Raw genomic sequence first — 16,531 nt, 5'->3', positions numbered from 1 at the left:
ATGGCTGCTGAGAACGAGTCGCTCACACGGGAGCCTGCCACCCGTGGCCGCGGCCGAGGTGGGCGCGGTGGCCGTGCTGGCCGAGGTCGAGGCGGCGGTAGAGGCGCTTCCACGACGAATGCGGGCGTAACCAAATCAACATATACCAAGACTGGCCGCGGTGGCACGCGGAGAGGTCGAGCCAAGAGCTTCGCAGATTCCCGCGTCCAGGCCGCCTACGAGCGCCAGAGAGATCTCAAGGCTACCTATCAGGCCGTGGCGCATGCTCTCAAGCCCGCCCTGCAGGAGCTTTGCGACCGCACCATCGAGGAGATCCTGCAAAGGTCGGACTCACATCGATTCACCAGCGAACACCTGCCCGTCTTGCAAGAGCTTCAGGAACGCCTCGAAGAGAAGCTCCGACTCTTTGACCGCCAGCTGGAAGCCAATCTTCAGCTCGCTGAAGGCACTTACGATGCCGAGCAGTATGTCCTCGAACAGGAATTCAAGGTACGTCTATTTTCCTTTCATCCCTAACTACGCCGGGGTTTTCCCCCTTCGGCTTTGCCTTTTTTTTTTCATCCATTCTTTCCGTGGTAGTACTCTAGCTGACAGCTCTCCGTCTCGCAGAATGGTCTTGAGGACATTCTAGAACAGTTTTACGACGGTCAAGGCAACCGTCTCCGCATTCTTTCTGCGTTGGAATCAAGAGATCTCCCTGTCGATGTAAGTATTCTGCTGTTCTATTAGTCATGAGATGCCCTGATCGGCACACCGTCCCCCCTTCCACCCTTCTAGCCTCTTTTAGCCTCCGCCCGAGGGTCATGAGTGCAGCTTCATCCAGGCGCCTTTTACTGACGCGATACCACCACAGATCAGCGATGACCAGTATGAGTACAAAGTAATTACTGATCATCAGCTCGACAATGACTTTGGCATCTATGAATGCTACAAGGATGGCCACTTGGTGCCTTATCCCTCTCGCGTCGAGGGCACCGAGATGTGGCACAAAGTGCGCGATGCTGAGGCTGCCGCCGCTGCCGTGCCTACCACCACAACCTCTTCTACCACTCGAGGAGGAAGAGGTGGCCGAGGCCGAGGCAGCAACAAGCGCCGTGCTCAAGACCAGCCGGATGGCCAGCCCACACCCAAGAAAACGACTCGCAGCAACTTTGATAGCCAGCTTCTGCCTGCCGCCCCAATTGCTCCCGCCAAGGGCCTCCTGGCAACTGAAATTGAAGCTCACATCGAAGGCGCTCCAGCGGAAGAGGACTCCGCTCCTGCCTCTCCCGAACCCGTCGTCATTCCCAACGGTGCCACCACTTCTGCTGTCGTCAAGTCCAACGGCAAGCAGTCAGCTCGCGAAAAGAGCCCACCCCTGCCCAAGAACATCTCGGAGCCTGACGAGTACGGCTGCCGCATGTACAATCAGAGACCGTCCATGAAAGAGAAGGGCATTAACAGCCGCCTTCTCGCTCCGCGGCTCTTCTGGTTTGATGACCATGATATTGGCTTCCGCGACAGCTCCAACGACTCTTCCAAGGGCCACACTCGCGCCAAGCGAGGTAAATACCTCGACACTCCCAACAGCAATGGCATGCACTTTGACTACTGGTGCAACGGCTATGACTACTCCAACACGCGTCCATCTGATTTCGACCAGGAGCTCGTCAAGAAGCATGGCCTCCACCCCAAATATGGCATCTTCTTGCCCAACAGCACAAACGAGCCGGAGCCTACCATGCCGTTTGTCATGCCCGGAAAGCCCGTGGTGTATATCGCCGAACCTTCTGGTCGCATCTCTCACGCTTCACGTTCATTCCAGAGGACGATTAACTATCGTCGTGTGGTTGATGAGCCTGTAAGAGTCAAGATGAATGCAGCTATGCGGCGCTTCTGCAAGATGGGCGACATTCCCTTGGAAGATATTGCCGTCACAGAGTACGTGTACACCGATGAAGAACTTCGCGGCCGATCTCTAGGCACGGCAGCCTTGGAGCTCGAGTCCAAGCCCGAGGTCGTGGAGACTTCGCCTGAGACTGATGAGCAGGTCGTTACCGAGGAGGAATCTGCCGAGTCGTCTCAGGGTGGCCTTGCTGCCATGTCCGTTCTTACCTACGCGACTGCATTTGTTGAGGCGGAAGAGAACACGCGAGTTGTGGTGCCTGCACCAAAGCCTGCAAGATATGATGCCATTAGAGATGTCTTCACGGATTCCAAACCTGCTGGGGCGCCTGCTGTTGAGACGAACAACAACCTCAACCTCAATTTCCTTGCTGAGCTGTGCAACGTCGAAACTCGTCTGCAGGAACCCGAGGGCCACACCATCAAGGCCCCGACTCCTCTCATGCCCATGCCCATGCCCATGCCCGAGCTGGAATCCGATATGAGAACCCAACGCGAAGATTTGCCACCCGTTGCTCCTTTGAGCCATGCTCCCATGAGCGGCCAGCATGCCCCTATTGAGCCTGTTGGAGGATACATCCGAAATCCTCAGCCGCAACGAGAGCTCCCGCCGGTGCAGCCAGTCGGCCCCGGTCATGTCGCCGTCTCTCACCCTCCTCACCATGCTATACCAGAGCCCATTGCCTACCAGCAACCTCCGCCCGAGCAGTCCATGGTTCATGCACCGCCGCCAAGGGCTATGGAGTATCAGCAGCATCCTGCGCCTCCCCTTCCTCCACAGGCTCCTCCTGTCCAGGAACAGCACCAACCCTACTACACTTCCTATGGGTATAACGTGCCGGAACCTCGGGACATGCACATGGGCTCTGGACGGCCGATCGAGCCAGTCTACGCAAGTAGCCGTATGGCAAACTATGGCCCCGAAGGCCCCGGTCCGGCGCCGGCTCCTGCACAAGCTGCTCCTGTGCCTCCTCCGGGTCCCAACACGGGATACCCTCGTACTTACTGGTCGTCCCAGCAGCCTGCTACTCAGGCGCCGCCGCCACCACCTCCTCAACAGCCGCTACCGCCACAGCAACAGCAGCATTATTCACAGGCTCCTCCTCCAAGGATGCCCTTCTCTCATAACCCAAACCCCGAAACACTCCCACCTCAACCCCTTCCGCCCCTCCGACCTCCTCGGGGCCGGGCTCAGCCTGTCCAGGATGACATGATGCGAGACCCTATGATGAGGCCGGCTGTTCATACCATGAACAACTACTATAATCCTGCTCCGGCTCGATCCTACCACCATGGATACCCTGCTGCCGAACCCCTTGCTCCTATGCCGTCGATCGGACCGGAAAGAATCCTGCCCAACCCTCAGCAACAGCAATCCTACATGGGACCGTCTGGTCCTGGCTACGCGCCTCAAATTCTGTCTCCAACTTTTGGAAACCCGCAGCCCATGTCTGGCCCTATGGCCCAGAGCCCTCCCGGGACGCCACAAGGGCTCCACGGCTCGATGCATCGTCATCGATCCACACCTTCCGGGTCTTCTGATGCGGGATCTGGAAAATATCGCAAACTACAACCCGCCCCAGTCCCCGCTCACCGAGCATGGTCAAACAAGCCCGAGCTGAAGACAATTCCCTATGACCACAAGGAAACGGGCTCATTGGCCGCCCTTCCGAGCTCTGGCCCAACGCAAATCAGAGGATGGAATGTCAATCAACCTCGGAAGCGAAGCAAGGCTGATAAGCAGGACAGAGCAGACTCAGGAAATGACCGGGATGATTCCAGATAGAAACGGGAAACACCTGGTCAACCAGTGGCTCCAGGGGATTCTAACAACTATGAGGCTGTGGCTCCTCACCCCAACTGGTCTGTTCGATTTGCCGAGCCAATCACTCAACTGCCACCTCTATTCCCACGCAATGCCCCTCCTATTCCACGACGGACAATGACTCTTGAAATGGATCTCGACCAGCCCTTTACACTGCCTGATGAAGGTGCTGGCAATCCTACCGAGCCGGCCATTCCTCCTCCAAGTACAGCCTCTACTGAAGCCTTAGCTTCTCAGGATGACACGACCTCGTCACGTCGTCTTCGCCCAAGAAAGGCTAAAGCACCCGCAACCCCCAACGTCGCCGCCTCTACTCAATCAAGTGCGCCCGGTCGTTCTCGTGCTAAGAGCACAACATCTAAAAAACCAAGCCGAGCAGCATCAAAGAAGAAGGCTGCTCGAAGGGAGACTGCCCTGGCCACCACCCAAGCCGAACAGCAACTTATTACCGAAACTCCAGCCACCGCTCTTGACTCTACGTCTCAGTCAGAGGCTGTAAGCAAATAAAGGAAAATAGTCCACGCCATGGACTTTTCAAGAAAAGCACTCACTTTCGTCGGATGACGTATATAGAAACGAACACATCTGGCCCACCTTTTACCCCCTCTTGCGAGATTTATCGCCACGATTATACCCTTTCCTCATAGCAGTCATTGGACCAAACCGGACATGCAGGAAAAAAAAGACGTCTGTTCAAAGAAGATATGGCAGACACGAAAAATATCCAGATACCAAAAGCTACTTAATTCGGCATTTTGTCGGCGTTCAGAGGAGACATGAACTGAATCTTAGCTCTTCTTTTCAACATTGCGTTCCTATTCTTTGCGCTTATACTTCGGCAAGCCTCGACTTGCGTTCGATTCGCAATCTATTCTTCTTGTTTATTCGGGGCTCCTCTCCTCGTTTCCCATTTTGCTTTTGAACTCACGGCTTCGACCGCTTCTTGGCGGATAGCAGTGAACTACTTATTCGTTGGCTCTCGACTGTGATGAGGGCAGAAAGTAACGGAAAGATTAACGACATTATTTCTTCCAAGTTTTTGTTTTTCGATTTCCCGCTTTTCTGGTGTACCAATATGAGATCTCAGTTTCTTCCTTACCTTTTCCCATTTCTCTTTTTATAGTGTTTCCCATCGGTCAGTCTGGAAGAATAGGGAAGCTACCCTCTGGAAGGACCGTTGTTTGTGGTCTACTCGTGCCTTGGGAAGGCAGAAGGTTTTGGAAGGGGAGAGGGGATAAAATCTGGGACACTGGTTGCTGGTAGCATATGGAAGGGAAGGGGACAACAAAATTTTGGGAGACTCTGATCATTAGATGCTACGACGACGGCTGTGATAGATGGGAGGAGGTGTTGGCATTGTTCCTTTTTTTGCTCTACGTTTTTTATTTCTACCTGTGCATTGCATGAGAGGTAGCCTGGACTCTCTGGTAGGAGAGATGGGATGATAGTTTCTTCTTCTTTTCCTTTTATAGGAGTTGAGGGAATAAATGATGAGAATTCCACTATGATGACTATTTTTGACTTGAGTTTTTTTTTGTGCTGTGAAATTTGCAAAGATCTCTTGAGGCACGATGATGTGCCGATTACTATGAAAGTACACTCTTAACATACAATATGCCCAAATCCATTTGTTTTCTGTATCCTGTCCACCCCCCTTCGTCAGTATAGATTTATCGACTCTTTATTTCTGATTGATAAACCTCCCTAATGCCTCAACACGTCTTGTATATCGTGGATCTCGTCATCATTTATACCATGGAGTCCAAATGTCCTTTTCTCCCCGTGTTCCGCTGATGAATGCTTAATCTCAGGGTGCCGCCTGAGTTGGTGCGCCTGTCGGATCGTTGGCACTTGTGGTAGCTTGCGGCTGAGATTCCGTAGCTGGAGGTGCGGATACGGGTTCAGTTCCAACTGCTGACACAGGTACTTGGCCGGCATTGGGCTGAGAAATGGCAATGTGCCCGGATAAATCGGCGTCTGTGACAGCAGGAAGAATGCCCATGGGCATGCCGTGCGACTGGGCTAGGGCGGTCGGATCCAGCGGTGGCATGACCATGCTGGCGTCGAGGGCGAGGGGCATGTCGGGAGGCATCATGATGCCCCCGTTGGGAGCCATGGGGTCGACGGCGCCGCCAAGGGAGAGCAGATTTGCGCCGAGGATGCCCTCCGGGTGCAGGGGGTACATGAGGGCCTCCATTGTGGTGCCGTCGAAGATGACCATGTTTTGGATGGGCTGCTGCTTCTGACCCAGCACGTTGATGACGTCTTGCGCCAGTTGTCCACCGAGGATGGCCGTGACGGGAGCGATTTCGCTGCCCAGGTTTTGCAGGAAGCTGCGCAGGAACTCGGGCTTGAGCGTCTCACTGGGGAGGTTTAGTGCCTTGTGCTTCTGCGTGGCGATCTGGGTGAAGAGCTTGAGGTCCTCGCGGTTGCCTGGTAGACGGCCACCTTGGATCTGCATAAACTCCCACAGGGCGCGCAAACAGGAGAGCGTCGGGGACACGCTTCTTAGGCGGCGCTTGGACTTTGTGTACTCCTCAGGCAGGCTGGCGACGTCGCTGGCGAGGAACCAGGTGGAATAGAGCTCTCGTTTTGTGACGGACTCGATGACTTTGGGGCCTTCCTTCTTGGTCTTGACGTCGACGATGGACCTGGTGCGCGTCTCCTGCTTGGGCTCGGTGGCGACGTTTCCAAGATCGCGCTCAATGACGTAGTCGTGTTCTATCAGATCGCTGAAGATGAAGCCGTACATGCCGTGTGTTCCTGCAGCGTAAAAGGCCTTGCCATTGAGACGAGTGGCCGTGTTGATGAGATTGAATGAGTCGGGATCGAGATCCGTGGCGATGACGATGTCGAAGCCGGCGAAATAGCTGGGCCCTTTGGCCTTGACCCCTTCTGCGTCGACGTGGATCTGGACACGAGGATTCAGCTTGCGCAGCGCGGCGCTGGCGGCCTCGGCGCGGTTCTGGCCAACGGGGTTCTCGACCTCGGAGAGGAGGAACTGCGCGCCCAGATCGGCCTCGGTGACGACAGCGTTGTCGAGGACGGTGAGTGAGCCGACGCCGGCGAGGACGAGGTTCTTGGCGATCTCGTTGGCGAGGGCTCTGATGGTGATGAGGAGGATGTTTGCGTTTTGGATCTTGGCCTGGGCGGCCATGCCCCAGAGGCGGATTTGCCGATCATAGAGGGCGATTTCATCTGGAGAGAGAGGATGTGTGTGAGATGAATGAAGCTTGCAGCGAAACATGGAGGGGGGATGAGTTTACCTGCTGTAATGGCCCTGTCGGGCATAGCGAGACCAGCAGCGGGATTCCCGTTGTTGAACATGATGGGAGCCATGATTGAGGGATCTGTGATGGCCGTGGCGGCGAGAGAGCCGTCTGGTATGAAGCCTTGGGTGGACATGATCATGGCTGCCATGGCATCGGGATTCATCGCAGAAGCGCCGCCGTTGGTGTTTAGTATGGGTGCTGCGCCGGCTTCACTGACGCCGTTGTTCGGCTGTTGCTCCATTGTCACCGGTTTGTGAAGAGAATGATGAGATGTGCGGTGAGAAGACGGAAAATGGTTGACCAAGAGATTTTGAGGTTCGGAATGAGGCGAGGCTGCGAAGCTTTGGAGGGATCTCAAGTGACGGTTTTTCAAGATGAGTGACGCAGTTGAGTTTGGACTTGGGGCCGTTTAAATATCCCCCGTCAGCTCTGGCACTGGCGGTGCTCCAGAGACATGCACACGAATGCGATGCAGAGTGACTTTGGTGGCAGATGCAGAGAGCAGGTTGGATATCAAGGCGGTTGAAGATGCGTGCAGCCTTGCGTGCAGCCGTGCAGCGGTTGATGCGCTGGGGGGAGTGGCGCTAGGGGACGGCGAGAGTGTGCTAAAAAGGTACGGAGGTGGCAGCGCGATTCTATTGCTGGACTGCGGTAGCGTTTTAACAGTGGGTCGATGGGGAGTTGCTGTAAAGATTAGTAGGTATGGATTCGATGTTTGGTATTGAGTCCACTAGCCGGGTTTCTTCGGTGAGATATTAAGGTAGATATTGACTACTGGGTATGCTTGAAAGGTTGAATTTGTCCATCGTCTTCCATTTGAGCTGATTTGATGTCACTGGTTTATTATTCTAGCACCAAAAATGACGGGCCATTCTCAGATCAGCCCGCAAGTCCCGGGAGCTGTGATTAAGCATTTCTCCCGTCTCTCATGACCATGGGGTCGGTTCGGCTACATGCATAGCTAACCGTCAAGCTAAAGTCTCCAATCTTTACGATACAACGTAATGCCGTGTCTCGTGAGAACCTTGACGAGAGAAAGTATCCGCATGGCTCCACCAGCTGAGGGGAAGAGGACAGTACAACGGTTAGTATGCAGGGTCGATTTAAGTTGTCCAAGTACTTGTACTGTATCTCTAGAACTTGACGACGACGAATACTAAACTACAGCATCTTACCATCCTCGTGCTGGTTCCAGCAGCGGGGCTGGTTGAAAGTCCAAAGACGCCATCACCGGCATCAACCAGTATCATTGGCCCCAGATAGCATCTTGACCTGCAATGTTGCACTGCTAGACTCGAGCTCGCAATATCAATCCATCTTCCAGGCCAACCTTGTCTGGTCCTCAGCGGCTAACGCAGAGGGTACAGCCAGTAGCGGCAGGACTAGCACTAAGCGACCCCGCGTTGGATTCGCCAAACATGCCCGTCCCCAGCACGCCGAGAATTTGAGAATTGATGACCTGGACCTTCAATCTTACATGTTCAAGGCGTCAGTTATTCTCTTTGTCCTCTTTGTCTTGCCTCGCTCAACCGGCCGGATCTTCAGACCGTGATTGACTCGAATGCTTTGTCATCCATCTCTGTCCGTCAGCAGCTTCAGCATCGATTGGGTGAGTGAGCTGAGGCCGGCCATTAGCCGTGTACTCTCGTAGCCCTCCAAGGCCGCCAATAAGGCAGAGGCAAAAATCCCCCCGAAGAGACAATGAGCTGATCAGGCCGATGACTCTTCCACAGTGGCGCCTCTGCTCTTTACAGCATCAAAACATCCCTATCTCTTCCATCTTTACCTCATTTCCCTTGCACCCATCCATCCATCCACCTACCTAATCCTTTGCCACTTCCCAGCACATCTCCTCTCGTCCATCTAAACCCCTGCTAGGTGCCGTTCCTAGTCTCGGTGGCTGAATGGGATTTGCCGACTGCCCAACATCAGTAGCCGTTTGGGTCACTTGAGCACCGCCCAACTCACGCCTCTGCCTCATAGTCGCATCAACGACCAACCCCGGCAGCTCGCATCGACCACGAATCGCCCAACCATTCAACCGTCCTTGTCGCTGAGCCGGATCCATCCTGACCCTCTCAACCTCAACCTCACAGCAGCTTGTCTTACGGCGACGTCATCGCCAGGGTCTGGGTAAGCTCAAGTCGCTGTTCCGCCATGTCGTCGAGGTCGGGCTCGGGACAGAATCCCCAGCGGCCTCGAGACTCGCTGCAAGACTTCCCTCCGCTGTCTCCGCCGTCGACGCTGTCCTCTCTGCGCACCCTCAACTCGCCGCGAGGCCGCGATGGCGCTGCGGCTCCCCGTTCGCCGCCGCGATTTCAGTGGACTCCCACGGCCGCCCGCAGAGCCGAGCGGATTCGAAACCTCGACGAGCGGCTGGCATCCCGCGCCGAAGACAGAGAGCGCCACCCAGAGTACAGCGGGCGCTATTCGCTACGACGCTTCCCGCGCTCGCATGCTCATGCCACGGAGGGCCGAAGTTCCAACTTTGAGGAGCTGGACCGCTCCCTCGACGAGGCAAACTCCAATCTCAGAGCACTGCTCGACCTGACCCATTCCGCCCTCACTCATTCCTCTCTTACTTCACTCCCCCAGCCTCTCCGCTCGCATGATTCGCCAGAGGACAACCGCCGGAGCAAGCGCCGAAAGCTGGACGCGGACCGGCTCGGCTCCGGAGGTGTCAAGGCCTTCCGATATGGCAGATACGGACAGGTAGAGCCGGGCCATTTGCGAATGGAGATTGTGAGCTGCGACGGCGGCATGTTCTCCAACCAGTCGTCATACGCGGCCGAGAACATCCTCAAGGACGACAATTCAGTCTACTGCACCAAGGGGAACAGATGCAATATTATTCTGCAGCACCAAGGCGCGACGGTATTCACACTGAAAGAGCTCGTCATCAAGGCTCCATGCGCCACCAACTTTTCCCACCCGTACGTTCTGTCCGGCATCTGTCCCTTTGGTGGGTTTTAAATAGTTCATTGTTGCTGACTCGATTTCCACAGAGTTCGAGAGGGCATGATTTTCATCACCATGAACCAAGACGATATGCTGAATCGCACGGCTCAATATCAGATCCAATATGGCCCGACTTCGAGGCAGCGGTCACGAGCTGGAGAAGGGGACAGTGCATTGGTCCTGGAGCGAGAGCCTCGCCATATAATTTCTATTCAGCACCACGACGACGGCACCACAAGTACCAGGACCAGGACCTCTTACGTATATCGACCTGACGACGATGACAATCATCTACCCGAAATGCCTGAGGAATTCAGCAGGGAGATGTCCGATTTCCGCGTCACTACAGAGTGCAGCGATGAGGAAGACGACGATGACGACGGCTTTGACGGGCCACGCTTCCATCGCACCCCCAATCGCATTGGCTCTCTTCCCTTTGAGAGTCCAGATTCTGATGCAGAGGATATCGTCATGCCCTTTAGCCCTCAGGACACCTCGGACGATCATCTTCTCCATCACACCCGTCGCCACAACATCATCCATAGGCAAAGGGATAGAAGTCACGACCGTGCGCCCAGCTTCTCGCTTTCTGAGGCGCTGGATGCGCATGCTACTGCCACCCAAGAAGCTGTCCGCGCGGTCGGTGGCGGTGGTTTACTCGCTCCTCACGCGCGGTTCTACATTGAGAAGAAGAAGAGCAAGTGCACCATCAAGTTCGATCCACCAGTCTCGGGTCGCTTCATTCTTCTGAAGATGTGGAGCTCGTCTCAGGACCCAGGCAGCAACATCGATGTTCAATCAGTCATCACTCGAGGCTTCGCTGGGCCACGGTACTTTCCCTCTGCTGAGCTGCGATGAGCACGGACAGGAACTACAAGAAAAGGGGGCGAACACTGATGGACGTGCTTAAGCGGACACGCCGCTTTGATTTTTTTTTTGGGTTAAGCGAATTATGCACTGTACGAGGACATTCCAGGCGCAGGGGTTTGGCAGGGTATATACGGGAATTTGCTTTTTTTCTTGCCATTCTGTTAATTTCCCACTCAAGGCGTTTCCATGATTTGGAACGATGGAATGACTGTTTTGGAGGCGAAGAGGCGCTCGGGTGTTGTTGAGGGATATGACACGGCGCTTCATCATGGTAAGGGTACTGAGTGGTACGAGTACCACCATCTGCTTTCATTTCGGAGTTGACCATCCGGCACCCGAGGCGGAAGCCGTGGGCACTGGAGTCAGTCTTTTTCTTTGCTAAACTACCAAGGACGGATCTTTTTTTCACTACTGAGGAGGCAATGATCGAAGGGCTTTAGCACCTACTAGGTACCTAGTTGTTTGACGCTGTCCGGCCTTGGCATACGAATACGACTACCAACCTAATAATGGATGATTCAGTTTGCAATTACTCGCGAGCAATGGGACAACTCATGATGGATTGCGTGCTGAAGATTCTAATTATCAGACTACCGGTAACAATGTACGTGCGTAGCCCAACACAAGCCCCAGTGAAACATGAAACCATCCGGGCACCGGCGAACATCCTAAGCACCCGTTAGTGCACCCAGACTACTACTCACAACGCACTGTCGATCTGGTGTGACGGGGATTATCCGTATTTCTTCTTCCGTTCCCCTATGCCCTCTGTGATCTGAATTATGCAATCGGGAGAAAAACAAGGCCCTCAGACGTCCGATCTTTACAAGCATGAGCAAGAGTATTTGGAGGAGCAATCGGATGGCAGACAGCGGTGGAGTATCCAGCGAGTAAAGCACCAATGAACCTGAAGAGAAAAAAAAGAGTATCAATACCTAGTTATGTCCTTCGTAGGAGAATATATCAAGGTATACACTTACAAGTTGATGTGAAGCAGTATAAAGGCAGGCATTGTCTCCCTCCACGGGTCCATGACCTCCAAAATGAAGCCACCGCCGATGCCTCTCATCGGCTTCTGGAACGCGTGCGGCGTGGCCTGCTCCTCGAGCTCGCGAGGGAACTTGAGGATCCCAGTGGGCTTGTCGGGGGTGCTCCATCCGATCCAGGTGATTGTCATGAGGGGGATGAGGGTGAAGAAGACGCCGCGGAAGACCCAGATGGGGTCGAGGGCGGAAGGCCTGGGCCGTAGGATGGAAGTGAAGGCCATGAAGATGGCGGCGAAGGTGCTGATGCTGGCGCTGGCGGAGACGAAGAAGTAGAGGCCCCAGCGGGTGAAGTCGCAGCCGCCGCTCTGGCCGTAGGATGAGTCTTTGCAGGGGCCGGCGAGGATGCGGGAGCGGGCGGCGACCCAGGCGGCGGTGGAGAGGAGGGCGAGGGCGAGGTTGAGGAGGGACCAGATGGGGACGAAGTAGGCGAGGAGGGTGTTTGAGAAGGAGTGGAAGCGTATTGATGCTTGGGTTTGTTTAACTCGAGGCATCACGGAGAGGATGGCGATGATGATGATGTAGTAGAGGAGGAGGAGGATATGTGGGTGTAAAAGAGGTTGTCTGAATGATTTGTCGTTGTAGTGAGTTGTATATCATGGGTGCCCGTAGTGGTGATATTAACGAAAGAAGCCTTGGTGGGAATGAGAATGATTGGAGACGTTTCTCTTTGTTGGATATGGAGTGTTTGATTGCAAGTCGATGAGAGGCGTGGATGTAAGTACAAAGGAGTTTGATACTGAGGAGGGTTTTGATACCTTGTGCAGTTGATGACAGCACGTACCTACCTCAGAGAAGCTATGATATCAGAGTTACGAGACGTCATCTTTGGAGAGAGGAAAGAATCACTCTTTGGGCTCAGTGGAATAGATACGATTGATGGTTGATTCCCTATAAAAGAGAAGCTTTTGTAAATGATATATATGCCAGTGGATGGATATATACAACTTGGAAGCTTAATAACCGAGATCCCTCACCCAAATCTACAGCGTGCATGTGCGTGCTATCTTTATTATCAGTGCTTGATCATTCATAAACTCTTTCACTATGTACCTATAGCAAGTTCCATGTTGAATCATTACTACCAAGGTAACATCTTGTAGCCATCATTGGGCTCTTCTAGAGGATGCGTTGCTGTGGCGCCTGTTATGTTCCATGTCTGCAGCCAAAGTACCTATCGATAGAGTCTCAACATGACGTCTAGCCTTATTAAAGAAGCAACTCGATGCCAGCTTCGCGCATTAATGAGCATCGTAAGAGTTTATTTTCGCCATCCATCAAGGCTACCCAGCCACTCTACTTTGCAACGGCCATGGAAATGAGAGCTGAGCGAGCCTATCACATATGGTTCGACCCCAATACAAGTTGCATCTTTAGCGACTTTTAGTGAGCTTTAGTGAGCCCGACGCACTGGCTGGCTGCTGCTCCGGACTGGCCGGCAGCTGAAGAACGGCCCCCCACCACCCACCACCCACCATCCACCAGCCTCGGACCGGCACAGGCACACGATGGGCTCGAGATGCAGAAACAAGGCACGGCAAAGTACAAGTGGTGGCCGGTGGTTTATCAATACGGATATACGGAGCTGGAGCACATACTTTTGGCGCGGATCTCTTTGCATGCAGCGCGCAAGGCCGCCACGTTGCGATGCCTGCTGTAGCTGCAATTGGCCTGTGGGATACAGAGAACAGATCAAATGTGACTGCCCATGTCCCTGCTATCCATCACAATCTGCAACCAACTTTCTTTTCTTCTTTCCCCTCACGTCCACGTCCACGTTGCACATCCACATCCACATCCACGTCAACTGTACTCTTGCATACTCGTCCCTGTGCTGTGCCATCCGTCATTTTGTTTTCTTGTCTCGCTTTGCCTTGCTGACTGCATCCACCTTGCTTCCTTGCTTGCTTCTTTTTGCTCGCTGCCTGGGTCAGGTACGGGCACTCGTGCTGTCGCTTCACCGACTGGCCAGAACCAGAGCCCGCGTTTGTGTTGCGGATCCCCGTCCACCACAGCCAGCGAGTGACAGACAGACAACGCACAAATCTGGGGAGCCCAACTGCATTCCATCCCGCACGCTTCGTGCTCGCAGGTACGCCGAACTAGCTTCGCAAGGCTTGACATCTGATCGCAAGTCTAGCCTCGAGCTGCCCGTTTCGGTGGGCCGCCCAGAGCCGACGTCCGGTGTATCAGCATTCCAGCTGGGCCTCTCACATGCCGTTGCTCCCACGCATCTGAGACATACAGGTTGCCCAAGTGCCTTGACGCAGAGACATTCTCGCAGTGAAACAGAAACAGACTCTGTTTTGGTCGCGAGGACAACGGACCCGTTGGGTGCTGCACAGCTGACGGGCAAGAGAAAAAGACAAGGAGGCCCCCCTGGACGTCTTGACTGGAGTCTTGCTGCATGAGTCGAGTTGTGCGTGACCGCTACACCGTTCACAGCATCCTGTGCATGCGCTTGCAGCCGACCTGCAGCTCTGCTTGTACGTTTGCATAGGTTTGCATACGCATTACATTCAGGTACACGCTGCATCCGTTTGCGCGCACACGTTGCTTCTGCTCTGCTCGGCCGCTTTCCACTCTGCATTGCGCCCCGGTGGAGTCCGTCGCTGGCCAAGAGCGAATAACTCGCGGACGCGGGATCGACGTCGAAAACTTGCGCCGACTCTCGGATTCAAAGGGACCGCAAGAAAAATCGGGGTCACGTTTCCCGGTTCCTTGAGGCTTCCATCATCCAGAGCTCCCCTAAACCCTTGACTGAGGCCCGTTTCTCCCTCCTGTTCCCAGGCGAGACGGGAAAAAACCACAACATCTTCTTTTCAATCCAGCTCTTATATCGAATCAAAGTTACAGTGACGAAGAAGAAGAAGAAGAAATCCTTCAAACGAATAAAAGAAACAAGTCCGCTGTGGCGTCTAGCATCGGTAGCGATCGCGAAAGATACTGGGGGGGCTGGTTGCTGGTCTGGTCCAATATTCCGTCCACTTCTCCACTCCACTACTTTTCTACACCGCGCCAAACAAAGTGCAATGGGCAGCTCGACTGCAACCCCCGGCCAGGGGTATGAGCAGACTCAGACTCAGACTCCTCCTCTCTCACCGAGCTTAAGCTTGGCCCTGGATTACCCATCAACACCTCGTGCGACCCCGACGCCTCGTCCCAATCCTCGCCTCTCCGTCGACCGAAGAGACGCCCTGCTCAATGTGGGACCAGCTTCTCCTCCGAAACATCAATCTCCTCTCCGTCAATCTACTAGCATCTCCTATCAAGACAACGCTGGACGTCCCGACTTGCCGCCGTTTCTGAAGCCGAGGCACAATACCAAGCTTCCCAGAGGCCATTCGAGGTCGAGATCAGAATTCGCAACCGCTACTACTAGCAACACTCCTTTAGCAGTTGGGCAAGCCCCCGAAACATCATCAACAGTACCTTCAACACCCTTTTCGCATCCTCAGGTCCCCAATCCGCCTCTTGCAACGCGTCGCACTTCATTTGGAGAAGTCGGTCAGGATAGACGCGCGTCGAACCAAAGCGACTACAGCAGGCCCAATACCGCCTCTTCGCCCGCCCGCAGCTCTGCCCTCTCCTTTATTACTTCCAGGATGCCGGCCATGAAGGTTCTCGCCCCTGCGCCCACCGTGGTGGCGCACAACGACGAGCTCCTCAACCTCAACATCGAAACGTCTCTCTTTCCCAAGGGCAGCCCCCCCGATGGACAGGCTTTCTCGCCGTCAGCCTTTATGAACCTGCAGCAGACGGCGACCGGCCTGTTGAAGAAATTCCAAACCGCCTACCACCGCCAGAACATGACGATCCAGGAGCTGATGGCCGAAAAGGAGGCCATGGATGACGAAAAGGCCGAGGCCGACACGAGAACACGACATCTCAAGATGCAACTGGAGGGCATGGCTCAGAAGCTGGCCGACACTGAGAATGTGATGCAGGCGCTGATGGAGGAGCTGAACAAAGAGAAGAGGCTGAGGATGGAAGAGCGGGCAAACGCCAGAGACAAGTTCCTGACGCCATCTGAAGGATCGATATCAGAAGACCTATGCGTCGAAGACGATCAACGCAAGCGAGGATGGAGGCGCAGCGGTGAGACCTCCAAGACCGATTTTAGCTTCGAGACGGATGAGGATAGCGTCGAAGCTGCCAGCATCTTCTCTCGACCTCGCAGCCCTACCAACACGGCGCTAAGCATCATATCCGATGTAGACAGTCCTGCGCCGCCCATCCCTCTCTCAAGGACATCGACCTTTGGAGGATCCGCAGCCCCTCGGCCACTCCGGAACTCTCAGCCGCCGCAAATGTCCACGTTCCAGAAGCTGTTCAAGGGCATCTCTGGCGACCCCAACAAGGACATCAACGGGTGCCGCAATTGCCAGGGCCAGGATGCCAGCATCGCCTGGGACACGGTGGGCCTCCTGAAAGCCGAGAACAAGACTCTCAAGGAGAGGGTCGGCGATCTGGAAGCCGCCGTCGAAGAAGTCCTAGACGTTGTCAACGGCGTCGGGCAATAACACGACCTCTTGCATATCTAAGTTTTTGGCATGTCTGGGTGTTTCTTCGCAAATAGCCGGTGTTATCAACCATGTTCTGGCATGAAATTTGGCGTCGGACTTTTTTTTTATGATGACATATTTCTTTTTTTTTCTCGACTTTCTTTTTGTTAATCT

The 16,531-nt window shown here is 54.4% G+C and overlaps 5 protein-coding genes across 5 annotated transcripts; 3 read left to right on the top strand and 2 right to left on the bottom strand.

The window, feature by feature from the left end:
* Triagg1_9335 (uncharacterized protein) lies at window positions 1-4,216 on the top strand (the record flags this gene model as incomplete). Its single annotated transcript, XM_062904281.1, has 4 exons — window positions 1-489; window positions 610-705; window positions 788-3,589; window positions 3,671-4,216. The coding sequence occupies 4 exons, from the start codon at window positions 1-3 to the stop codon at window positions 4,214-4,216; spliced, it is 3,933 nt and encodes a 1,310-aa protein (XP_062751780.1).
* Window positions 4,217-5,516: 1,300 nt separating this feature from the next.
* Window positions 5,517-7,222, bottom strand: Triagg1_9334 (uncharacterized protein; the record flags this gene model as incomplete). Its single annotated transcript, XM_062904280.1, has 2 exons — window positions 5,517-6,907; window positions 6,976-7,222. 2 exons carry the CDS (start codon window positions 7,220-7,222, stop codon window positions 5,517-5,519), a joined length of 1,638 nt encoding a protein of 545 aa, XP_062751779.1.
* A 1,916-nt stretch (window positions 7,223-9,138) lies between these two features.
* Window positions 9,139-10,797, top strand: Triagg1_9333 (uncharacterized protein; the record flags this gene model as incomplete). The annotated part of the gene is made up of 2 exons (XM_062904279.1): window positions 9,139-9,914; window positions 9,987-10,797. 2 exons carry the CDS (start codon window positions 9,139-9,141, stop codon window positions 10,795-10,797), a joined length of 1,587 nt encoding a protein of 528 aa, XP_062751778.1.
* A 988-nt stretch (window positions 10,798-11,785) lies between these two features.
* On the bottom strand, window positions 11,786-12,678 carry Triagg1_9332 (uncharacterized protein; the record flags this gene model as incomplete). The annotated part of the gene is made up of 2 exons (XM_062904278.1): window positions 11,786-12,416; window positions 12,641-12,678. 2 exons carry the CDS (start codon window positions 12,676-12,678, stop codon window positions 11,786-11,788), a joined length of 669 nt encoding a protein of 222 aa, XP_062751777.1.
* Window positions 12,679-14,884: 2,206 nt separating this feature from the next.
* Triagg1_9331 (uncharacterized protein) lies at window positions 14,885-16,375 on the top strand (the record flags this gene model as incomplete). Its single annotated transcript, XM_062904277.1, has 1 exon — window positions 14,885-16,375. The coding sequence occupies one exon, from the start codon at window positions 14,885-14,887 to the stop codon at window positions 16,373-16,375; it is 1,491 nt and encodes a 496-aa protein (XP_062751776.1).
* Window positions 16,376-16,531: the final 156 nt, after the last annotated feature.

The sequence above is a fragment of the Trichoderma aggressivum genome, assembly GCF_033847375.1.
Source record: "Trichoderma aggressivum f. europaeum strain CBS 100526 chromosome Unknown scaffold_051, whole genome shotgun sequence".
Taxonomy (NCBI): Eukaryota; Fungi; Ascomycota; class Sordariomycetes; order Hypocreales; family Hypocreaceae; genus Trichoderma; species Trichoderma aggressivum.
The sequence above is the reverse complement of the archived record's forward strand: the minus strand, read 5'-3'. Positions and strand labels throughout refer to the sequence as shown.